This window comes from Sceloporus undulatus, chromosome 4 (assembly GCF_019175285.1).
Source record: "Sceloporus undulatus isolate JIND9_A2432 ecotype Alabama chromosome 4, SceUnd_v1.1, whole genome shotgun sequence".
Classification (NCBI taxonomy): Eukaryota; Metazoa; Chordata; class Lepidosauria; order Squamata; family Phrynosomatidae; genus Sceloporus; species Sceloporus undulatus.
Genome location: NC_056525.1, coordinates 137,440,685 through 137,461,733, shown reverse-complemented (window position 1 = coordinate 137,461,733; position 21,049 = coordinate 137,440,685). Strand labels below are relative to the sequence as shown.

Here is a 21,049-nt window from a genome sequence, read left to right as displayed (position 1 = left end):
TGTCAAAGTTTTTTCTTGTATTGTTGATGTTATGTTTACTTGCTTGCCTTCATTTTTTCTTATAATTAAAACTGAATATTTTTAAAAGACTAAAAATGTGTCCATCAATGACAGCAAGCTTTAATAACTTATTGATAAGTTCAAAATGGGGGTTTGTAGGATCTCCATAAGTTGGAAACGACTTGAAGTGGCACAAGAAGTGTTTCTGGATACAACATTAACCAGGGTAAAAGTGAATTTAATAGCTATAGGAAATCTTCAGAGCTCAGTGGGAAATTTAGGAATTATGACTTCATCAAATTTGAGTGAAACAACAGACACCAACTAAGTCTATGTTGTGAATGAAATTTTAAAAAATCAGTTTTGGAAGAAGAAGAGCATTTTTTCAGTTTGATAAGACAGTAGTAATAAAGGGTGCATGTTTTTTTCTCTCAAAACATGATGGTTGAACTTAAATTTATAGAATTAGTCCAAGTGGGGAAAAGAGAAGTTTTCTTAACATTCCCATGCCAATTTTTTTTACTATCAAGCTGAACAATGTAACCATGGTAGATTACATAAGGCAAGGATATTTCTTGGATATTTTAAGAGCATTAAGATATTGAAATACCAGTGAAATATCTATTGTTTGCAGATACAGTACGAAAAAACACAGATCAAATCAGAGAGGTTCCAGGTTTGGAATAAAGTAAAATTAAAGTCCAAATGTCTCATCAATGAAACACTTTATATGAATGCAGCCAGGAATATTTAGCTGTGAACAGTAGTAGCAACAGCAATAGCACTTACACTTCTATACCTTTTTATAATGCTACGCAATCTCTAAGCAGTTTACAATGTGTTAGCCAATTGCCCCTGACAAGCTGGGTACTCATTTGACCAACCTACAAAAAGATGGAATTTCCTAGACATCATTACTTACAATTGAGAAGGTGGGTCCAAACGTAGCTTAATGAAAGAATTAAGAAAGGAAACAAATTTTGAAACAATAATAAGAGATGAGGGGATTTTAGGGTGACTATATCAAATTGGAGCAGAAGTGGGCACAAAACTGATTCATGTCATGTCAAATGGGAAATGTACCTGAATTTAGATTTAGGTACGTACGTAAGAGGAAAAGAAGAATGAGACTGTCATCATGCTTTACTGACATAAATTTATTTCAAGCCTTTGCATGTTTAACATCAAACATATGAATAGCTCTCCTACATAATGGCTATGAAATCACAAAAGAAGTGAGCTGGGGAGAGGGATTCGGATTCAGGTGTTTCCTATCAAGTACTAGGTGTTCCCTACAATCCTATAGTTGCTTATTATGGTATTTTGAAGTGTTAGAAATAGTGCAAATGATATCTGATAATGTCTCAGATATATTAACATGCAAAATTTTCCCACTTCACCAATTATATATTGGCAGGTAAAATGATAGTCATGAATTACATGGATGAAAGGATCATACAAACTGAATGTAAACTCATTCCCCCATACTCCTGGAATGAGAAAGTTTTTTCCATGCTACCATCAGGGAGACAAGATTTTTAAATATGTTGTGATTAAAAAACTGTTTGAATATTAGAATAAGGCATGATACTATAACACAGTGTGCATTAATTGTACAAACAACATACAATCACCCTTCCTCATTAGCTAGTTTCCCTTTTGCAGATTTGATGATTCACATATTTGGTTAGTATGTTTTCTTTAAGAACCTCTAGGTCCTCCACCACAATTTTATGGTCAGCCACAGACCTGTGCTGGACGACACAGATTCCTAGGGAAGTGTTATATCCACTTAAAAAAAAGAAAATGGAATGTTAGACTTACCTGATATACATCCTTTTCCTGCAGAGAAGGTCCAAGCATCCTAATTTTGGGTAGCTCTGCCCACTTGGCTCCTGACAGGCAGGGAGAGAAGAAACAATAGACCAGGGGCATGGCCCCACCCTCATGGGTGGAACGACCCAGGGAACCTCAGTCAATGACTAGCTAAGAGAAAGGATCTAAAATTTCCTCTCTTTTTTGAAGGAGAGAGTCACCCACAATGGTTCTATAAAATTAACATAGGATGGTGACTTCAAGAGAACTTAGCTAACATCGCCCACCTGCGCCAGTAGGCAAGAACAGGGTGGGGAGGATGCTCGGACCTTCTCTGCAGGAAAGGGACGTATATCAGTTAAGTCTAATGTTCCGTTTCCCAGCAGAGAAAGGGGCTGAGCATCCTAACTTTGGGATTTAGAAAAGCACACTGAGTGAGCCTGATGGTGCGGAAGGCAGATCAGCGATAATCTGTTATAAAACCCTACGACCAAAGGCCATCTTGGCTGGCTGAAAAAGGTCAAGCTTATAGTGTCTGACAAACGTGGAAGGTATCTTCCAAGTAGCTGCTTTGCAAATTTCAGCCAGAGGAGGCATTGGTAGACAGGGCTGCTGACAATGATGTCGGGATGTGTGGGGCGCTAAGCGTCCATCGCGTCAAAATGGCAGCTCCCATGTGTACAGGGTGCCGCCATTTTGACGCCCCCGTCATGTGCTAGGGGTGAGGCCAGTATGGGTGGTGCGCCCTCGGCCAACCCCTAGCATGTGACGGGGGCACACTTTAGGCCCGTCTGGAGAGGGCCTAAGAGTATCCTCCCCGTCCTTGCTGAAGACCGTGGAGGATACAAGGGCCGACACCGGTGCATCGACCAATGTGACCTTGAATTTATTCATGACAGCTGAATGGAGAATATAGTGATTGTGGGTAACACTGTGATTGGGCCTATTGGCAACTGGCCTGTCCCATTCATCCTTAATAATTTGCATGAAATCGAGGAGACATGGGACTTCTAGGACAGATGGTGATGTAACTGGGAACAGATCCTCGCTGATTTTGGGAAGGTCCGAGTCCAGTGGGGCTGCCTGGGTTGAAGGTAAATTAATACCCAGGGTCTTGGTAGTTTTCTTGACCAAAAGGGGCATAATCTTCTGGCTTAAAGAGGCGAGAAGACATGGGGGCATCTTTAGTGTCGTCCCCCTCATCGTGTGACAGCTTGCCCTCCTCATACTGTGAGTCTGAGGACTTGTTCGGGAATGCTGCCAGCAGACACTTGACAGTAGCTGATAACAGAGCCTTAGCACAGTGGAAGTGAAAGTAAAGCAGACCTTGCAAGGAACCAGTCTGAGAGCAGTCCGAGAAAACAAGCCGAGTTCAGAATTCCAGAGTGGCGAGGCGTCGTTCTCAGAGTCCCCACTAGGAAGTGGTACAAACAACATTGGTCAAACAGTCCAAGGTCAAAACAGCCAAGAGATAACGAAGTCCGGTCCAAGGTCAAGGTAACAAAGAATCCAGATACTAGGAGCTAGTGCTAGCAGCAATCACGCCGAGAGATCATGCAATAAACTCTAGCAACCAGCATTAGTCTCTCTCCCACTTAAGTAAGGGAAACTCTCCCTCGTGCCACCTGAGGCTGGTTGGCTAATTGCCTCTCGGCAATTCTCTGTGATCTGCGCCTGCAAGCACTCTCAGCTCTTCTCTCTTTGAAAGAAGGCACCTGCATGCAAGCTTCGTCCCCAGAGTCCCCACTAGGAAGTGGTACCATAGAAGGTCTCTCTTCGGCACTAGGACCTGGTTGAACTTCCTCCTCTGGGGTTGGAGGATCACAGCTGGGACCTGGCAGGGCAGGAACAGCACCTGGTGTTGCCTCAATCAGCCCTTGCTCTGGAGGAGGCTCATCCTCCGAGAGCTGATCTTGGCTGGCCATGACAGGACTCAGATTTTCCTCCTGAGATGTCCTCCTCGGAAGAGTGAGAGGAGTGGGGTCTCTTATGGCTGGTGGACCTATGAGAATGTCTTGGCCTTTTACGTGAGGGCGGTAGGATTGTTCAGAGTCTGAACATGAAGCTTCATCATCCTCACCCTTACACTCAGCTGAAGTCTGAGTGAGTTTAGAGGATGTTATTGTGTGCCCTGGTCGGTCAGCCCATCCAGTGGAGGCGCCACTGGACCCCCTCCCCATGAAGCCCCTGAGGGCTGGGATTCTGCCCCTTCCAAGGGCTGGCCTGCTGGTGAGGGAAGATCACAGGAGGATCAGACAGAGATCCGAAGTGCAGCCATCCCACCCCCGGTGCCAACAAGGAAGCACTCGCCCTTGGTGGCCTACCCAAGATGGTGGCTGCCATCGGGCTTAGTCGGGGCAAAATGGCACACTTCCAGCAACGGTTCAAGATGGCGGTCCCCATCGTGGGCCATGCAGCAAATATGGCTGCCCCCAGGGTGAGCCATGTGGGCAAGATGACTGGCTCCTGGTGACGGAACTGGTGTGCCCCCCCCCCGCCAGGTAAAGCAAGCCGTGGCTTGCATCAGCAAGCCAAGGAACTCCCCACCCAGCAGGCATATCACTGGGGAAAAGGGGGGAACTGGCCGGGATAAAAGGGGCCTGGCCACATGAGAAAAGGTGGCCCCCATGGAGCGCTGAAAGCCCCACTAACCCAAGCCGGCGTGGCGACCCCGGCAGGTTGTGGCGCGGTGGATTCGCCCCCTCCCTGGGAGGCCCTAGCGATGGCAGGGGCTTCCTGGGCTAGGAAGGCCCTGAACCACAACATTTCAGGCAAGGGGAAGAGCTAATGGTCTCCCCTCCATCTGGAGTCCTCATCAGGGGCTCTCTGTCCTCCGACCCTGACTGGGTCGCTTGCGAGGCCCAGGCTCAGCAGCAGAAGGGAGAGGAAACCCCTCTGTCCACTGTGGCTGTGCTTCCACCATCTGGCTGCTTTGTGGTGGGAAAGCCTCAGGGTACGCAGCCAGCAAAGCCAGGACTGGCCCGGACTGTGTGGAAGTGCTCTCCCCTGGAGATCTGGTCTCCTCTTCACTGGCCATAGTCCCAAGAGAGGGGGAAAGGAGGGTAAAGGAAAAAGATAGGAGGAAAAGAAAACTGTTTTTTTTTAAGGAGAGGGAAGTAAGAAAGAGGAGAACCAGGTGAGACCGGGGAGCTGAGAAGTAATCCAAAAATGGCTGCAAGAGCAAACAGGATTCACGTCTTACCAGGAGCTAGACAGGAAGAAGACTGGGGTTACCCAGCCCATGAGAGAGGGGCCAGGCCCCGGTCTATTGTTTCTTCTCTCCCTGCCTATCAGAAGCCAAGTGGGCAGAGCTACCCAAAGTTAGGATGCCTGGCCTCCTTCTCTGTTGGGAAATATTGATTATTTGCTGTTTTTCTACTTTCACGGAAGGTGCTGTGCCCCTTACCACTACAAATATGGGATGAGGGGACTGGATTCGTTCTAGAATGCACTATGTGAGGTAACATGACACAAATTAGAATAAGTTTTCCAAACAAAATCACAGCTGGGAGGAAGAATGAGGTCTATAATTTTACCAGTTTCCTCTTTCATCTTTTGCCCTGTATAAACTGCTTGAAAGTTGCTCCAGTTGTTAACTTCATCTTTCGTTATATGCCATATATTTTATTTTTCCCTTTGTAAAACACTGGCCTCAAAAATGCTCATGAGAGATAACTATAAGAGTACTGTATACTCCTTTCTGTTTCTGCTAAGAAATAAGGTAATCTTGTAGTACTAGAACACACTAGCTAGCAATTTCAATGTCTCCTCAATAGTAAAGTCAATTTGTTCCCAAACTTGCAAATAATAATAATAATAATAATAATAATAATTAAAAGATATTCTGTGCCTTGTAAAGTATAATTAGATACCATTTCCCCCTGTAGCAACTAAATATATGAACCTTACTGGTCATTTAATGAGGGAGCAAGCTTGTTTTCTGCTACTCCAGAGACTAGGACCTGGAGCAATGGATGCAAGCTCCAGGAAAAGAGATTCCATCTCAACATTAGGAGGAACCTCCTGACAGTAAGGGCTGTTCGACAGTGGAACAACCTCCCTCCGAGTGTAGTGAAGTCTCCTTCCTTAGAGGTCTTTAAACAGAGGCTAGGTGGCCATCTGTTGGGGATGCTTTGATTTAGATTTCCTGCATGGCAGGGAGTTGGACTGAATGGCCATTACGGTCTCTTCCAACTCTAGGATTCTATGATTCTTCTATCCATGTAACATTTTATGAGGAACAAAAATCTGATCCATTCCATGCTAATATTCTAATTTTAACAAAATGAGGACATAACTTGCATAGGTTTTTAATTAATCACTAGTTAGCCCTCCACATTTGCAAATTTGACTTGCGCATATTTGATTATTCATTGATTTGATTAATAGGTTCTCTCTAGGAATCTCTAGACCCACCAATGCAACTCTATGGTCAACCTCCACCAAAGGTTGTGCTGGAGGACCTGGAGATTCCTAAGGAGAACACTTCTCTAAACATTTGCAGGTCTTCCAGCACAATTTTTTGATTAACATCCAGCAGATATAGACCACAGAGTTATTCTGGAGGGTGTTGTCTCAGGTGTGTGTGTGTTTGTGTGTATGTATATGTATGTGTGTGTGTATAAAATTTGTGGTTTTCCCAATTTCACAGGGTTCCTGTGCCCCTAACGCCAACAAATGGGGAAGGTCCACAGTATTTTAATTTAGTGAGCATATGTGAACATAATTAAAACACCTGCTTACCTCATTCTGGCTCTTCCATTGCAACTGTCCTTGCATTCAGGAAAGACTAATATTGCTTCCAAGCCTGTTTGGGATTTGCCATACACCTACTGGGTTTTCCAATATTTTATAAACACTGCATTTAGAATGAATACAGATACAGTTGTGGAACTACTGTTAATTGTTGCATTTATAGTTTTAAAATGTTTTAATGGCATACAGTATGTTGCTTACAGTATGATATTTTATACAGCAGGAGTAAAGAACCTTTTTTGGCCCCATTTGGCTCATTTACAAGCAGCTTTTAAGGGATCATGCCAGAGATGGCTATCCCACAAAAAGTAAGAAAATTACAAGTAGACAATGCAACTCTGTATTCTCTCTCATACTCTCGCACGTGTGCACCCGTACACACACATGATGAAAAGGAAGCTTGTGAAATACTGTAAACTATTTCTGTCTTTCTGGTGGGAAGAGGAAGCACCAGCCACAGTTTACACTGCTAGAACATACACTTGTATTAAACAAAGCTACCTTTTAGGGACTAAACATGGGGCTTATTCCTCCCCCCAGCCTTCAAACATCAGTTCTCAGATGGGGCAGACAAGAGATTCTCATGTATAGCTCTTACCCAAATTTCTTGCTCTCTGACCCTCTAACTGGCATCACTGATGCTAGCAGCTGCTTTGGTTCCCTGCTGTGTTTACCAGCTAAGCATCATAACAAGAAACTTGGATATCTGCCCACCCAACCTCCCCCACAACTCTGTCACTATAGTCTTGACTATAGAGGCAAGGAGAGTGGCACATAAGCAAACAGTTGCCCAAGTGTCCAACCATGAACCCTCAGCTGTCCACCCCGTGCTGAAAGATACTGATAAAGAAGGGACAGCTGCAGAATATATGGCATTCAGGGCAGCTGTCTTCCTCTGAGAAGCAACAGTTCCAGTTGGGACCTTTGGTACTTTTAAGTTCAGGCAAGAAGGCACGATCCCCATGTCTTTCCGCCTTGACCTGAAATTACATAGCACACCAATAATGCTTGGTACTACTCAGAGGCTAGCAGCTGCCTAAGCATAGGGCCATGCAACCTACAGCTGTACACTCCCACTGCCAATTCTCAAAAGAGATGGAAGAAAGACAGCTGCAGAGTTTGTGGTATGTGCTCAGGTGGCCAGCAATTCACTGAGGATGCACCTCCTGTTCCGTATACAGCCTTGCCTTTTGGTCCCATTCCCAACAAGCCTGTGAAAGATAGATCATGAGGGGAAAAACTGAGAAACATAAGTGTTGTCATGGAAGATTGTACATGGGGACAAACACAGGTAAATACCATCTTATTTGTACCACTGCAAAATTTTCTTCATGGGGAGAAAATACGTGATTTTAAATAATTTTTTACAGGTCAGATCTGCAATCCAGGATTCACCCTATCTCAGGTTAAAGAAAATCAGTTACTGAATGGGGAGTCAACACATACAGGAATCCAACTGAATCCACAAGTTCCTCTACTGGGATTTCCAATACGATTAAGGCCAATGAATCTACTCTAGTTGGGATAACCAACAGGACTCAAGGCAGCATTTCTCTTTCCCCCCAGCCTTACCTCAGAACTCATAATGTCCAATTGTAATCATTCATTAAGAAGCAAGGGCTATAAAATTTATTTTAGCCTACTCCTCAAAAAATTAGTAAATTGCATTATTTTAAAACATTTTTATTAACTATAAGTGGTAGCACACTAGAATCTTCAATAGGTACAATCTGCAATCCTGCAGTCCAAGATCATGAATTTTTAAGCAGAAATATGTTCCACTCTTCTAGAAGACTCAGTACTAAAATACAAGGTCCCATCTCTAAGGAGAAATTGAAAAAAAATCAGTTTATATGCGAATAATGCTCTCCTACACATGGACATCCTTGAAAGGTCTTTCCCAGCTCTTCAAGTTATTTTGAACAACTTTAATAAATGTGCAGGATTTAAGAGTTAACCTCCCTAAGATCCAAAACATACTGCAGAAATAATCCATTTTGACATTACTTTAACTGCCCTAACTCAGTGCTAGGTAATCCTGGGAACTGTAGTTTGCTGTGGCACCAGAGCTCTCTGTCAGAGAAGGCTAACCATCTCAGAAAATTACAGTTCCCAAAATTCCCTAGCATTGAGCTGGGTCAGTTAAAGCAGTCTCAAACTGGATTATTTCTGCAGTGTGTTTTGGACCTCGTCTCAAATGTTATGCCTTAATATCTCACAGGAACATCAAATTATTGTTGTTGCATGCCTTCAAGTTGTTCCTGACTTATGGCGACCCTATCATGGGGTTTTCTTGGCAAGTTTCCTTGGAGGGTGTTTATCATTATCTTCTTGAGAGTGTGACTTGCCCAAAGTCACCCAATGCACATGTGGCTGCATTGCCAGAATATTAATGAACTTTGGCAAAACCTGTAGAAACTAATTTCTACCATCACAAACAGAAGATAAAGTTCTGTTCTGGTCTACTATTATTACCTTTATACCTAAAGGAAAACAAAAATTTGAAACAAAAATATTTAATTAAAAGTTTCTTACTAGCAGCTCAATTTGAAATAGCTTCTGCTTTGAAAACACGCAGTTTAACATTAGAGAAATGGTGGAACCATATATGGGACACTTTACTTGGTTGCTTGAGAAATGATCAGACCATATAAGAATAGGAGATACCAATCAAGACTCTCTTATTGAGAAATAGTACCCATTTACTCATTTTGTAAATGCAGATAAAGTGGGCCCTTGGTATCGACTGGGGTTTGGTTCCAGGATCCCCTGTGGATGCTCAAGTCCCATTAAATACCACACCATAGTAAAATGGTGACACTTATATAAAATGGCAAAACGAAGGTTTGATTTTTTGGAATTAATACATTTTAAAAACATTTTTGTAAAGTAGATCTTGGATCCATGGTTAAAATTCTGTGGATATGGAGGGCTGACTGTACGTACTTGAGGAGACTAACAGAATGCCATCAAGATCTTTGGGAAGATGTTCTATAGTTGAACATTTGACAGAGATATTATTATAAACTCTACAACCATGATTCAAAATCAAGAGATATAATACCCACAAGATGCATGTAAAAGAAACAGCTTTAATAACCACATCTTGATTTGGCTGGTACTGACCAGTATCACGTTTGTATTTTGTTCCTTATTTAATTATTCTGAACCATTTTGTTTATTTATAGACTTGCAATCTGAGGAGGATTCTGATTTGAAAAAGAAGTTCCACTCTGCTGAAATCAATGGGGCATACTGTCTACACCACCTAAGGTTTTCCTGATGCAAAACATGAAGACTTCTTGGGAAATTCAGTGTTCTCTACCTACATAGCAGCCTGTGGGTTCACAGAGGAAGAAAACATGCTGGATTCCAAGGAAACATCTTCTTTGAATTGCAAATGGACATTAAATTTCCTTGACTCTGAAAATCTACCAGTGACCACATGGCCAAAGGGGAAGGAGGTGCCACCCTGCAGATAGCCTTCCCTACCATCTGAACTAAGACCAGAAACAAAAAATGCAAGCCAATGACTAACATCTTCCATTTTTTCTCCTGTTTGCCTGATGAAGAACCAGTCTGGCTTCGAAAGCTTGCAACATGTAATTGTGCTTTTTGGTTGTCCCGATAAAGGTATCATTATTTGGATGTTATTGGATTTGTTATATGGCCAACGCGGCTACCCCTAGATTGTTTTTTTAGGTTCCAAGAAAAGTTAACAGCTGTTGACAAAACAGTACTTCTATCAAGGGCCCTCCATGCTCATTTTCACAGTTTCTAACCTAATATATCACACCACACATTATCAAAACTGGGAAACCTTTCTATAAAAATTAAGTTCCCAGCCACAAAAACAAAACGGAAATGTTGGAAATGTATGTAAGGAATATCTTTCAAAATACTTCCTTACAAAGTAAGTGAAATACTTTTTAAAAACAGTATTTAACACAGGAATTTTTCATTGACTGCTATCAATCTCTCAAGAGTCAAAGGTACCAATATTAGCAATTATAATAGAGCCAGGAAATTCTCATAATTCCTGAACATTAATAATGCTATCTAGAGCAAATGGAGCTGTAATCAAAACATCTGGAAAATATTTGTTCTTGTGTGCCTTCAAGTTTACTCTGACTTATAGCAAACCTATTATAGGTTTTTCATGGCAAGTCTGATTTGCCTTCCTTTAAGGCTGAGAGAGGGGCAAAACAAACCGTCCTGAAGTGGCGGCTTGAAGCTGCCCCTGAGACAGCCAGGTTGGGGCCGTGGCCCCAATCAGCCTTTTTGCCAGCCCAAATAGAAACAGAAAAATGCCACTCCTTTTTGAACCAGCAAAAAGCCAGCTTTTCTCACCCCTTTGTGGCTTTATGGCACTTCTGTGGCGTGCAAACATCCCACCACCAGAGCACCCTGAAGCTGTCTGCTGGGTGGGCAGCCAGGCGGAGTGAAGCCGGCTTCCAGGCATCTTGGGGGTGTGCATCATGTGCATACCATATCTCCATGCCAGCTGGAAGCTGGCTTTTCTTGCTGGTCTGTACCAGCCCTGAGTGTGACTTGCCCAAGGTTACCCAATGGGTTTTCATGGCTGACTGGGGATTCAAACCTTGAGCTCCCAAAGTCCTAATCCAGTACCCAAACCACTACACCACGATGGCTCCCCTGCTGGGTGTACCAGGATGCTGATTTCTGGGTAATAATATTGCCCCTAAATATGACAGGACCAGCAACACTCTTCAGGTATGATATTTTTCAAGTACTACAAACACCACAACACATATGCAGGTACTTGGTACACAAATTAAATCCAGAAGTCTGCCACACACACTGCTTGCACAGGGAGCTGGTAAAAACTAAATCTTAAAATCCCTCAGATGGAACTTGTTTCCCTTCACCTTCCTGCTACAGCACTTTCTGCTGCCATTCTGCCAGCAGACATTCAGTAACAGGTAATGCCCAGAATCATTATGTGACAAAATGTCTGTGGTTTCTCACTTGACTCTTCCACATGACATGAAACAAACTGAAAGATGATTCCAATATAGGTACAATCTAGGAACGTACTAGCATGTAAAAGTTCAGAAAGACATTGTTCTACTTATGAATGCCTTCAGTTTTCTGCAGTCCCAAAAGTTCAAATTAAAAATGCTGGTTTAAAAGCAACATAGTCTTTCAAATACCGATTATAATTAAATCCGAGTTCAACCGGTGACACACAAACCTTGTACAGAAATGGAGAATGACGTAAATACCAAGGACAGATAATGTTTCCATACATTTAATGTAACATTTGTCAGCCTATGAGTGTATATTTAGAAGTCAGTTCCTCCAAATTCACTGGTTTACCATTAGGTAAGTATGTATAAGTAGCTTACACTGGCTTTACAGGGGTGGAGGAGGAGGAGGAGGAAGTGCTGAAGAATTTAATTTCAAAACATTGGACTGAACTGCTCCTCCTTGGTTACAGTTGTTGTTGTTGTTGTTGTGTGCCTTCAAGTCATTTGGACCTTAAACCAACCCTATTACAGGGATTTTCTGCGGCTGAGAGTGTGTGATTTATCCAAGGTCACCTAGTACATTAGAGGGATTTCATATGTTAATTTCTAAAAGATGAGTTCCTCCTGCTTGCCTTTTATATACATACATTTATGATAACCTTTGGAGTCATTACAACTGTATTGTAAAAAAAGGTACACAACTTAAAATGTCATTACTGGTATCTTAACTGCCATAAACATAACATCTATCTCATACTTTTTCCTCTTGTTTTTCGCATAATAATGTCAAGGTAGAAAGATTGTTACTTTCCTTTTTCAACTCTGTTCTCTCCCTTGGCAAAAGATATATCATTAAGCATACTCCCAGTCAAATGGGTACTGGATCACATCTTTAGGTAAAAACATTTTTGTGTCCTCAGGCATTTTCAAAATGATGAAGGTTGGGCTTGTAAATGCTGTGTGATTCAGATTTTAAGGGATGTATGTAGCTTTTAAATACATGTTAATATTTTTAATGTTTTCAATTTCATACATTTTCATCATTTTATGTTTTTTAAATATAATGTTAATGTTTTACATTTTTTGTTAGCCATCTTGAGTTCCTATACTAGGAGAAAGACGGGATATAAAATAAAGACACCAAGAAATAATTTTGACTAACATGATCTAGCGGCCTATCGCTCCATCACTTACATTGTCTATCTTTAAAGAGTCTGAATAAGGCTCAGATCTAATTTTTTTTGTCCCAACTTGCATAGAGTTACTGAATCGACAACTGAATTAGTCAGTTATGTAAATCCCACTGATTCTATCATTCTACTTTAGCTGGGACAAATAATAGGATTTAAGCTATAGACATTTTACACTGCTTTATGCCAATAAAAATGAATTTTAAATTATAATACTATACAGTCATAGAGTAGTGTTACTTTTTTAATTTAGGTTTGATATTTCAGGTTTCTTCCAGAATCTCTCTTTCTCCCAAAATCTCTGGCAAAACATTGTTTTTTCTTCAGTTGCAGTAAGAGGCTAAGCAACTGCATGTTATCTTGGACTTAGAAAGACTTATCTCATTCTGATCTTTCTTTGGCTAAGGCTGACAGTCGTTGCTGATAATCTACATGCAGCAAATCAACTGTAAAAATTAAATACTAAGCTATTTCATCACGGGATGCTTGCTCAGTCCATTTATTCCTCAATACAGTGTTCTTCCTAGTGTTGCATATTTGCAGACTTAGAATTATGAGGAAAGGTGAACTACATAAATGCTAAATGTCCTAAGTTGGTGTGTTCTTTGTTATTCAAAAGTAGTGCTGGGCCTGAGCCCACCTCAGGCCAAAGCTGTATTGTCAGAGTTAAATACAACTCAGGAAATTCCATCAACTTGACATACATTACCACCCATCACTAATTATGTCTTTCCAGCTTTAAAATGTCATCACACTGCTCCACCTGGTACCAAAGAAAATTGTTCTACACAAAGTTACTCTGGGTGCTGGATCATAGTCTCCGCAAATAGAACTGAATGCAATCCCATCATGCATAGCCTCACAGCATGCAAACCTAGAAGTGTGTAGGGATTTTTTCACTGCTTGTTTAGCTGCCTCACCATCATTCCCTGGTGTCCAGTGATAGCAATAACCAAGGAAAGGCATTTCTTTCAGTGGTGGCATTCCCCCTCCACACTTTAACATGGGATGGTATGGGTATATTTCTTCAAATCACCTGCTAACTTTTTGTTGACTGCATGAATTTCATAGGGTTTTCTTATACACCAAATACTCAAAGGTGGCTTGGCCAGTTCCTTCCTCTGAAGGATAAAATGCATCTCTTTCCCTGTAATAATTGATAATAAAACTTGAAATGTGATTGCAAATCCATCTTACTGTGTGAAGACGCCAGCCATAGATGCTGGCAAAACATCAGGAATAAACTCTGCTAGAACATGGCCACATAGCCCGAAAAACCCACACAAAACTGTGAATGCCAGTCACAAAAGCCTTTGACTTCACATTACTGTGTTAACATTTTAGGTATGTTATATATCTGCATTTTAAACTGCATTTCTGTCTCTCATATATGCACACCAAAACCATGAGAGGCTCGAATGAACTTTAAATATGCATGGTATTACCCCAGACAAGAGCTGGATCAATTACATTCTAAGAGTAGGTGGATTTCTTCTATATACTTTACTTCATGTGGTAAATTAAGTACTTCACAGATGGGTAAGGTGAATTTTTCCTTAAAGTCTAGTTAGTTTAAGACAGAAATGAGCGGCAAAACATTTTGCCTTCTTAAAAATTCTATTTGTACTACAATCACGTTGTTCTGTATCTACAGACAGTTGCTCAGTCTTTAGAAAATGGGCTTACACAAACTCAGGTATGATTTTAACTGTTACTTAATTTATTCCAAATTTTAAGACTCAATACTGAAAACCAACGCTGAGCCCTAGAACAAGTTCATCCACTAGAGACCTTAGTACCTAAGTTTACAATGTACACAGGTTCCAGGGTGCAATTAGGTATACACTCATCTTCATTTCTAAAGCCCAAATCGGAACATTATTATAAGTTAATGTCATCTGGATACAGGGACATGGAGAATAATTATTTCTTTGAACTATTATGGTAGATATGCTAAGAAATATCACAGATGCTCTCTCTCTCTTCATTTTCTCTTTTCAATCCTGTATAGTCTATAACTTTCCCCACATATTTAAAATTAAGAATCTAGATAATTTTTTTAAAAAATGTACTCATACTCAGATTCCACTGGTACGTTCAAGTCCTACCACAAGACCAGTGGGGTCCCACAGGGCTCTGTCCTGGGCCCAGTGCTATTCAACATCTTTATCAATGACTTGGAGGACAGAATTGGGAGCATACTTATCAAATTTGCAGATGACACCAAATTAGGAGGAGTAGCTAATACGCCAGAGGACAGGACCAAAATTCAAAATGGCCTGAATAGACTAGAAAGCTGGGCCACAGCTAACAAAATGAAATTCAACAGGGAGAAATGTAAGGTACTGCACTTAGGGAGGAAAAACAAAATACACAGATATCGGATAAGGAACACCTGGCTGAATTAAACTACATGTGAAAGAGATCTGGGAGTCCAAGTAGACCACAAATTGAACATGAGTCAACAGTGTGATGCGGCAGCTAAAGAGGCCAATGCAATTTTAGGCTGCATCAATAGAAGTATAGTGTCTCAATCAAAGGAAGTAATAGTGCCACTCTATTCTGTCTGGTCAGGTCCCACCTGGAATATTGCATCCAGTTCTGGGCACCACAATTTAAAAAGGATGTTGAAAAACTGGAGCGTGTCCAAAGGAAGGCGACCAAAATGGTGAAGGGTCTGGAGATCATGCCCCTATGAGGAAAGATGTTTAGCCTGGAGAAGAGAAGGTTAACAGGTGATATGATAGCCCTGTTTAAATATTTGAAGGGATGCCATATTGAGGAGGGAGCTAACTTGTTTTCTGCTGCTCCAGAGAACAGGACCCAGAGCAATGGATGCAAGCTACAGGAAAAGAGATTCCACCTCAACATTAGGAGGAACTTCCTGACTGCAAGGGCTGTTCAACAGTGGAAAACACTCCCTCAGAGTGTAGTGGAGTCTCCTTCCTTGGAAGTCTTTAAGCAGAGGCTGGATGGCCATCTGTCAGGGATGTTTTCATTGAGAGTTCCTGCATAGCAGGGGGTTGGACTGGATGGCCCTTGCGGTCTCTTCCAACTCTATGATTCAAAGATGTGTATGCTAACAATAGTATTGGAACGTCTCAGTCACTTAGTGCCTGAACAGACAGGCAAAAATAAAGCTGTGTTGGGCCACTTTGGAAGTGTACTGTTTAAAGTGACCTGGAGCAGCTTTATTTTGCCCTGTGTGTTCAGGCCCTGAGTCTACATTTACATCAGCAGAGCCATTCTGCATGGCCTTTGGTGAATGAAACCTCTGTGTCTGCTTTGTTCCTTTTAAAATTGTTTTTAAGAGCTATTTTCAGACGGTTTTTAAAGTTCTTAAACAGTACTTTAATTTTAAAGTTCTTAAAGGGTACTTTATTTTCATTTGTAATGTCTACACTGTTCCAGATGTTTTTCCTGCTCTATCACCTTGGGAGCTCTTTCCAATCACATGTTTTGTTTTTAGCTTTGGTCAATGGTCTGCAATTTAGGTCTTAAGAGCTAACCTCGTCACACCACTGGCGTGCCACAAAATTAGTAAACCTAGATTTGGGTGTGCATTCAAACGGGTACACTAATTATGTATTTAAGTTAAAGACTGCATTAAAGACATGCTTCAAGACACGCTTCTAGCTAAAATAAGATTCTCAAACTTATAGAACAGGATTTGCTGAAAGTAGAGGTTGCTTGACCGAACAACAACCTTCAACTCCCAAGGAAAGACATCCAAATTGAAGTGCAAAATGGTTAACATAACAGTAGGCCCCCTCAAACCTTAAACATTATTCAAGAGGAGCACCTCTTTTTGTCTTGTTAATAGTCCTTTTTAAAAGTATGTGTTATTTCCTGGGTGCCCAGGAGGAGGAGGGGCTTGCCTGCAAGAAAATCACCTAAATTGAGAATTCTTGACAAAATGCAGCTATTTCCGCCTTCCTGTATGGTTTTAATACCTTTGGTACCAAAGACACTGCAGAAATAATCCAGTTCAAGACCGCTTTAACTGCCCTGGCCCAGTGCTGGGGAGCCCTGAGAACTTGAGGGCCCAAACAGTCAGGCCAAAACAAAGCTGCTTCAGGTCACGTTGGAGACATGCTGTTTTAAATTACGCACACGTTTTAAGAGGCCAGAAGCTGCCCCAAAGCTGCTCTCTGGCCCTTAGGAATGGAGCAGGTCTCTGGCCTCTTAGGATACAGGTGCCCTCTCCAAAGTGACCCTAAGCCGCTTTATTTTGGGAATCTTTGACCTATATCTATTTATTACTTTTAAAGGCTGCATAGCCAAACTGGAAAGGAGAGGCTACCTAAGTTTTAATCTGCTGGCGAGTCCTGAGAATTGCAATTGATTGTGGTGCTGTGTCAATGTCTAACCAAACTGCAGCTCCCAGGATTCCCTAGGCTTGCATTGTCAAGTGGTCACAAAGCGGATTATTTTCTGCAGAGAGTTTGGGACCCTTCACCTGAGGAAGAGGAGCCTCAAGGCTTGAAACTATATACACTCACCGTTCCATATTTGCAGCTTTGACATTCGCAGATTTGATGATTCGAGGATTGGATTAATATGCTTTGATTGAGAGTTCCTGCATGTCAGAATGGGGCTGGGCTGGATGGCCCTGAGGTCTCCTCCAACTCTATGCTTCTAATATGTTCTCTCTAGGAATATCTAGGTCCTCCTCCAACACAACTCTATGGTCACCTTGAACCCAAAACCGCACTGAAGAAGATTCCTAGAGAGGACACTGCAGCCGACCTTTGTAGCTCCTCCGGCGCAGTTCTATGGTCAGTGTCTGGCAGAGGATGACCATAGAGTTGCGCTGGAGGACCTACAGATTCCTAGAGAGACGTCCTCTCAGCGCAGTGGAATTCTGGGAATGGTAGTTCGTTGCGGCGCCGACGCAGGGCCGCGGGAGCGGCGTCGACCCTGATTACTCCAACGGCCACCCTGGCCTTCGCAGAGGCCGCTGGGGAGGCGTCGGAGGCCCTTTGGACTCCATCGCGGGGACTCCGGGCGCGGGGCCAAACCAGGCCTTGCCTTCTCGTCCTGTGGGTCCCAGGCCTAGAAGGGAAGGGAGCGAAGGGCCGGTTTCCCCTCACCTCCCCCGTCCCCTCCACTTGGTCCTTACCTGCCGGGGCCTCTGGCGACCCGTCCCGAGTGAGGCGGCGGGACCGAGCCGGAATTTGCCCGGAGAGAGGCGTTACGTAAACCGGCGCCGGCCCCGCCGAGGGGAGGAACAGCGGGATGGGCCGGGCGCCCTCTTCCCTCCACTGCGCATGCGCAGTTGTGTTCTTGCGAACGCTCGGCTCCTCCTTGGTATCCTTCCGCCTCTCGCGAGGGCTTTGCATCGCCTCAGTCGTAAGGGGGCGGAGCCATGCGCTCGAGCCGTGTCCTTAAAGGGCTCTTGGAGGGGGAGGGAGGGGCTCGCTATGCTCCTGCGACCGTTGGCGGATTACTCAGTTTCACCTTCCGCCTCGTGAGGCGGAGCCTCTGGTGGTTTTACCTCACACACAGAAGCCCCCCTGAAACACGTTATAATAAAGCAAGACACATTGGCCTACTCCTCCTCATGTACCACACGCTACAGAATCCTCAGTCTGCATCCACACTGGGGAAATAACCCGGTTTGGCACCGCTTTAACTCTTTGTGTGCCTCAAGGCTGTGGAATTCTGGGAGTTGGAGTCTTAAGGGCCTAGAGCAGAACACAACAAACTCCAACTCAGAATTCACAGCCTTGCGCCACACAAAGAGTTAAAGCGGTGCCAAACATACTCCAACTCCCAGAATTCCATAGCCTTGAGCCAAGAAGAGAGTTAAAAGTGGTTCCAAACCGGGTTATTTCTCCAGTGTGGATGCAGCCTTAAGTCATGGTTCTTTGTTGTACTAATGTTACGCATGAGTCGTAGTTCCCACATAGTACTGAGTGTGAGGAGTTGTGACACAAAACCACTGGCAACGCATTAAAATGAGACCTTTGTGTTAAAAACATCATGCCCACTGAGTCCATTATCCATCTGTAATGCAGTCTTTCTCTTTCCCTACTGCCTTCTAGCATGCCTTTTCTAGTGAGCCTTGTCCTCTCATGATATGACCAAAGTATGACAGTCTCGACTTAAGTGTTCAGCTTCGGTTGCTCCAAACCTGTTTTTATTGGTCTTTTAGCAGTCCATAGTATCTGTAGAACTCCAGAACCTAATTTCAAATTACACTTGTCCCTCCACATTCACTGAGGTTAGGGGCACGAGACCCATGTGAATGTGCAAAAACCACAAATAACCAAAACACCATGTTTTTACATGAAAGGACAACTCTCTAAGGAATCTCTAGGTCCTCCGGTGCAACTCTGTGGTCAACGTCCGACAGACACTGACCATAGAACTGCCCTGGAGGAGCTACAAAGGCCTGGTGGAGTATAGAATCATAGAATCATAGAATCACAGAGTTGGAAGAGACCGCAAGGGCCGTCCAGTCCAACCCCCTGCCATGCAGGAAATCCAGATCAAAGCATCGTTGACAGATGGCCATCCAGCCTCTGTTTGAAGACCTCCAAGGAGGGAGACTCCAGTCTCCACTACACTCCAAGGAAGTGTGTTCCACTGTCGAACAGCCCTTACTGTCAGGAAATTCCTCCTAATGTTGAGGTGGAATCTCTTTTCCTGCAGCTTGCATCCATTGCTCCGGGTCCTAGTCTCTGGAGCAGCAGAAAACAAGTTTGCTCCCTCCTCAATATGACATCCCTTCAAGTATTTAAATAGGGCTATCATATCACCTCTTAACCTTCTCTTCTCCAGGCTAAACATCCCCAGCTCCCTGAGTCATTCCTCATAGGGCAAGGTTTCCAGACCTTTCACTATTTTAGTCGCCCTCCTTTGGACACGCTCCAGTTTCTCAATGTCCTTTTTGAATTGTGGCGCCCAGAACTGGACACAATATTCCAGGTGGGGCCTGACCAGAGCAGAATATAGTGGCACTATTACTTCCCTGGATCTAGATACGATACTTCTATTGATGCAGCCTAAAATCACATTGGCCTTGTTAGCTGCCGCATCACACTGTTGACTCATGTTCAACTTTTGGTCTACTTGGACTCCTAGATCCCTTTCACATGTTGTCTCCTTAAGCCAGGTGTCTCCCATCCTATATCTGTGCATTTCATTTTTTCGCCCTAAGTGCAGTACCTTACATTTTTCCCTGTTGAAGTTCATTCTGTTAGCTCTGGCCCAGCTTTCTAGTCTATTCAGGTCATTTTGAATTTTGATCCTGTCCTCTGGAGTATTAGCTATTCCTCCTACTTTAGTGTCATCTGCAAATTTGATAAGTATGCTCCCAATTCTGTCATCCAGGTCATTGATAAAGATGTTGAATAGCACTGGGCCCAGGACAGAGCCCTGTGGGACTCCACTGGTTACTTCTCTCCAGGATGAAAAGGTGCCATTATTGAGCACCCTTTGGGTTCGGCCGGTCAACCAATTACAGATCCACTTAACAGTTGCCTTGTCCAGCCCACATTTTACAAGCTTGTTTGTGAGAATGTCATGGGGAACCCTGTCAAAGGCCTTACTGAAATCAAGATATACTATATCCACAGCATTCCCTTCATCTACCAAGCTGGTAATTTTATCAAAGAAAGAGATTAGATTTGTCTGGCATGACTTGTTTCTCTGAAACCCATGTTGACTTTTTGTGATTATGGCATTGGCTTCTAGATGTTCACAGACTCTCTGTTTAATGATCTGCTCCAGAATACAGAGAGTATTCTCTCTAGGAATCTCTAGGTCTTTTGGTGCAACTTTTAGTTAAAATTGACCATAGAGTTGCACTAGAGGACTTAGATATTCCTAGATAACATATTAATCAAAGCCGCAGATATCAAAGCCGCAAATATGGAGAGATGAGTGTAGTTGACTTTCTTTCTATCCAGCTTTCTTCACTGCCCAGCTTTCATAGCCATACATAGGAAATAGGAATTACCATGCCATGGGCAATTCTAACTTTGGTATCCAATGGTATGTCTTGACATTTCAGGATCTCATCTAGTTCCTTCCTAGCTGCCCTTGCAAGCCTGAGTCATCTTCTAATTTCTTGACTGCAGTCTCCATTCTGAATTATGACTAAACCAAGATCTTGAACTAGTTCAAAATTTTAATTGTCTACTTTAAAAGTATGTAAATCACCTGTGGTCATTCCTTTTGTTTTCTTAATGTTCCACTGTAAATCTGCCTTTGCAATTTCCTCCATTACTTTCTTCAGTAACCATTCCAAGCCATAGCTATTTACTGCATAAATTGTTGGTGCTCCTTCTT

At 42.8% G+C, this 21,049-nt stretch overlaps 1 protein-coding gene across 1 annotated transcript in view; it reads right to left on the bottom strand.

Moving 5' to 3' along the window:
- Positions 1–18,093, bottom strand: part of KIAA0232 (KIAA0232 ortholog) — a 57,048-nt gene extending 38,955 nt beyond the window's left edge. The window contains 2 exon segments of the mRNA XM_042464380.1: positions 1,825–1,895; positions 17,874–18,093. Coding sequence (XP_042320314.1) covers positions 1,825–1,895; positions 17,874–18,093 — 291 coding nt within the window.
- Positions 18,094–21,049: the final 2,956 nt, after the last annotated feature.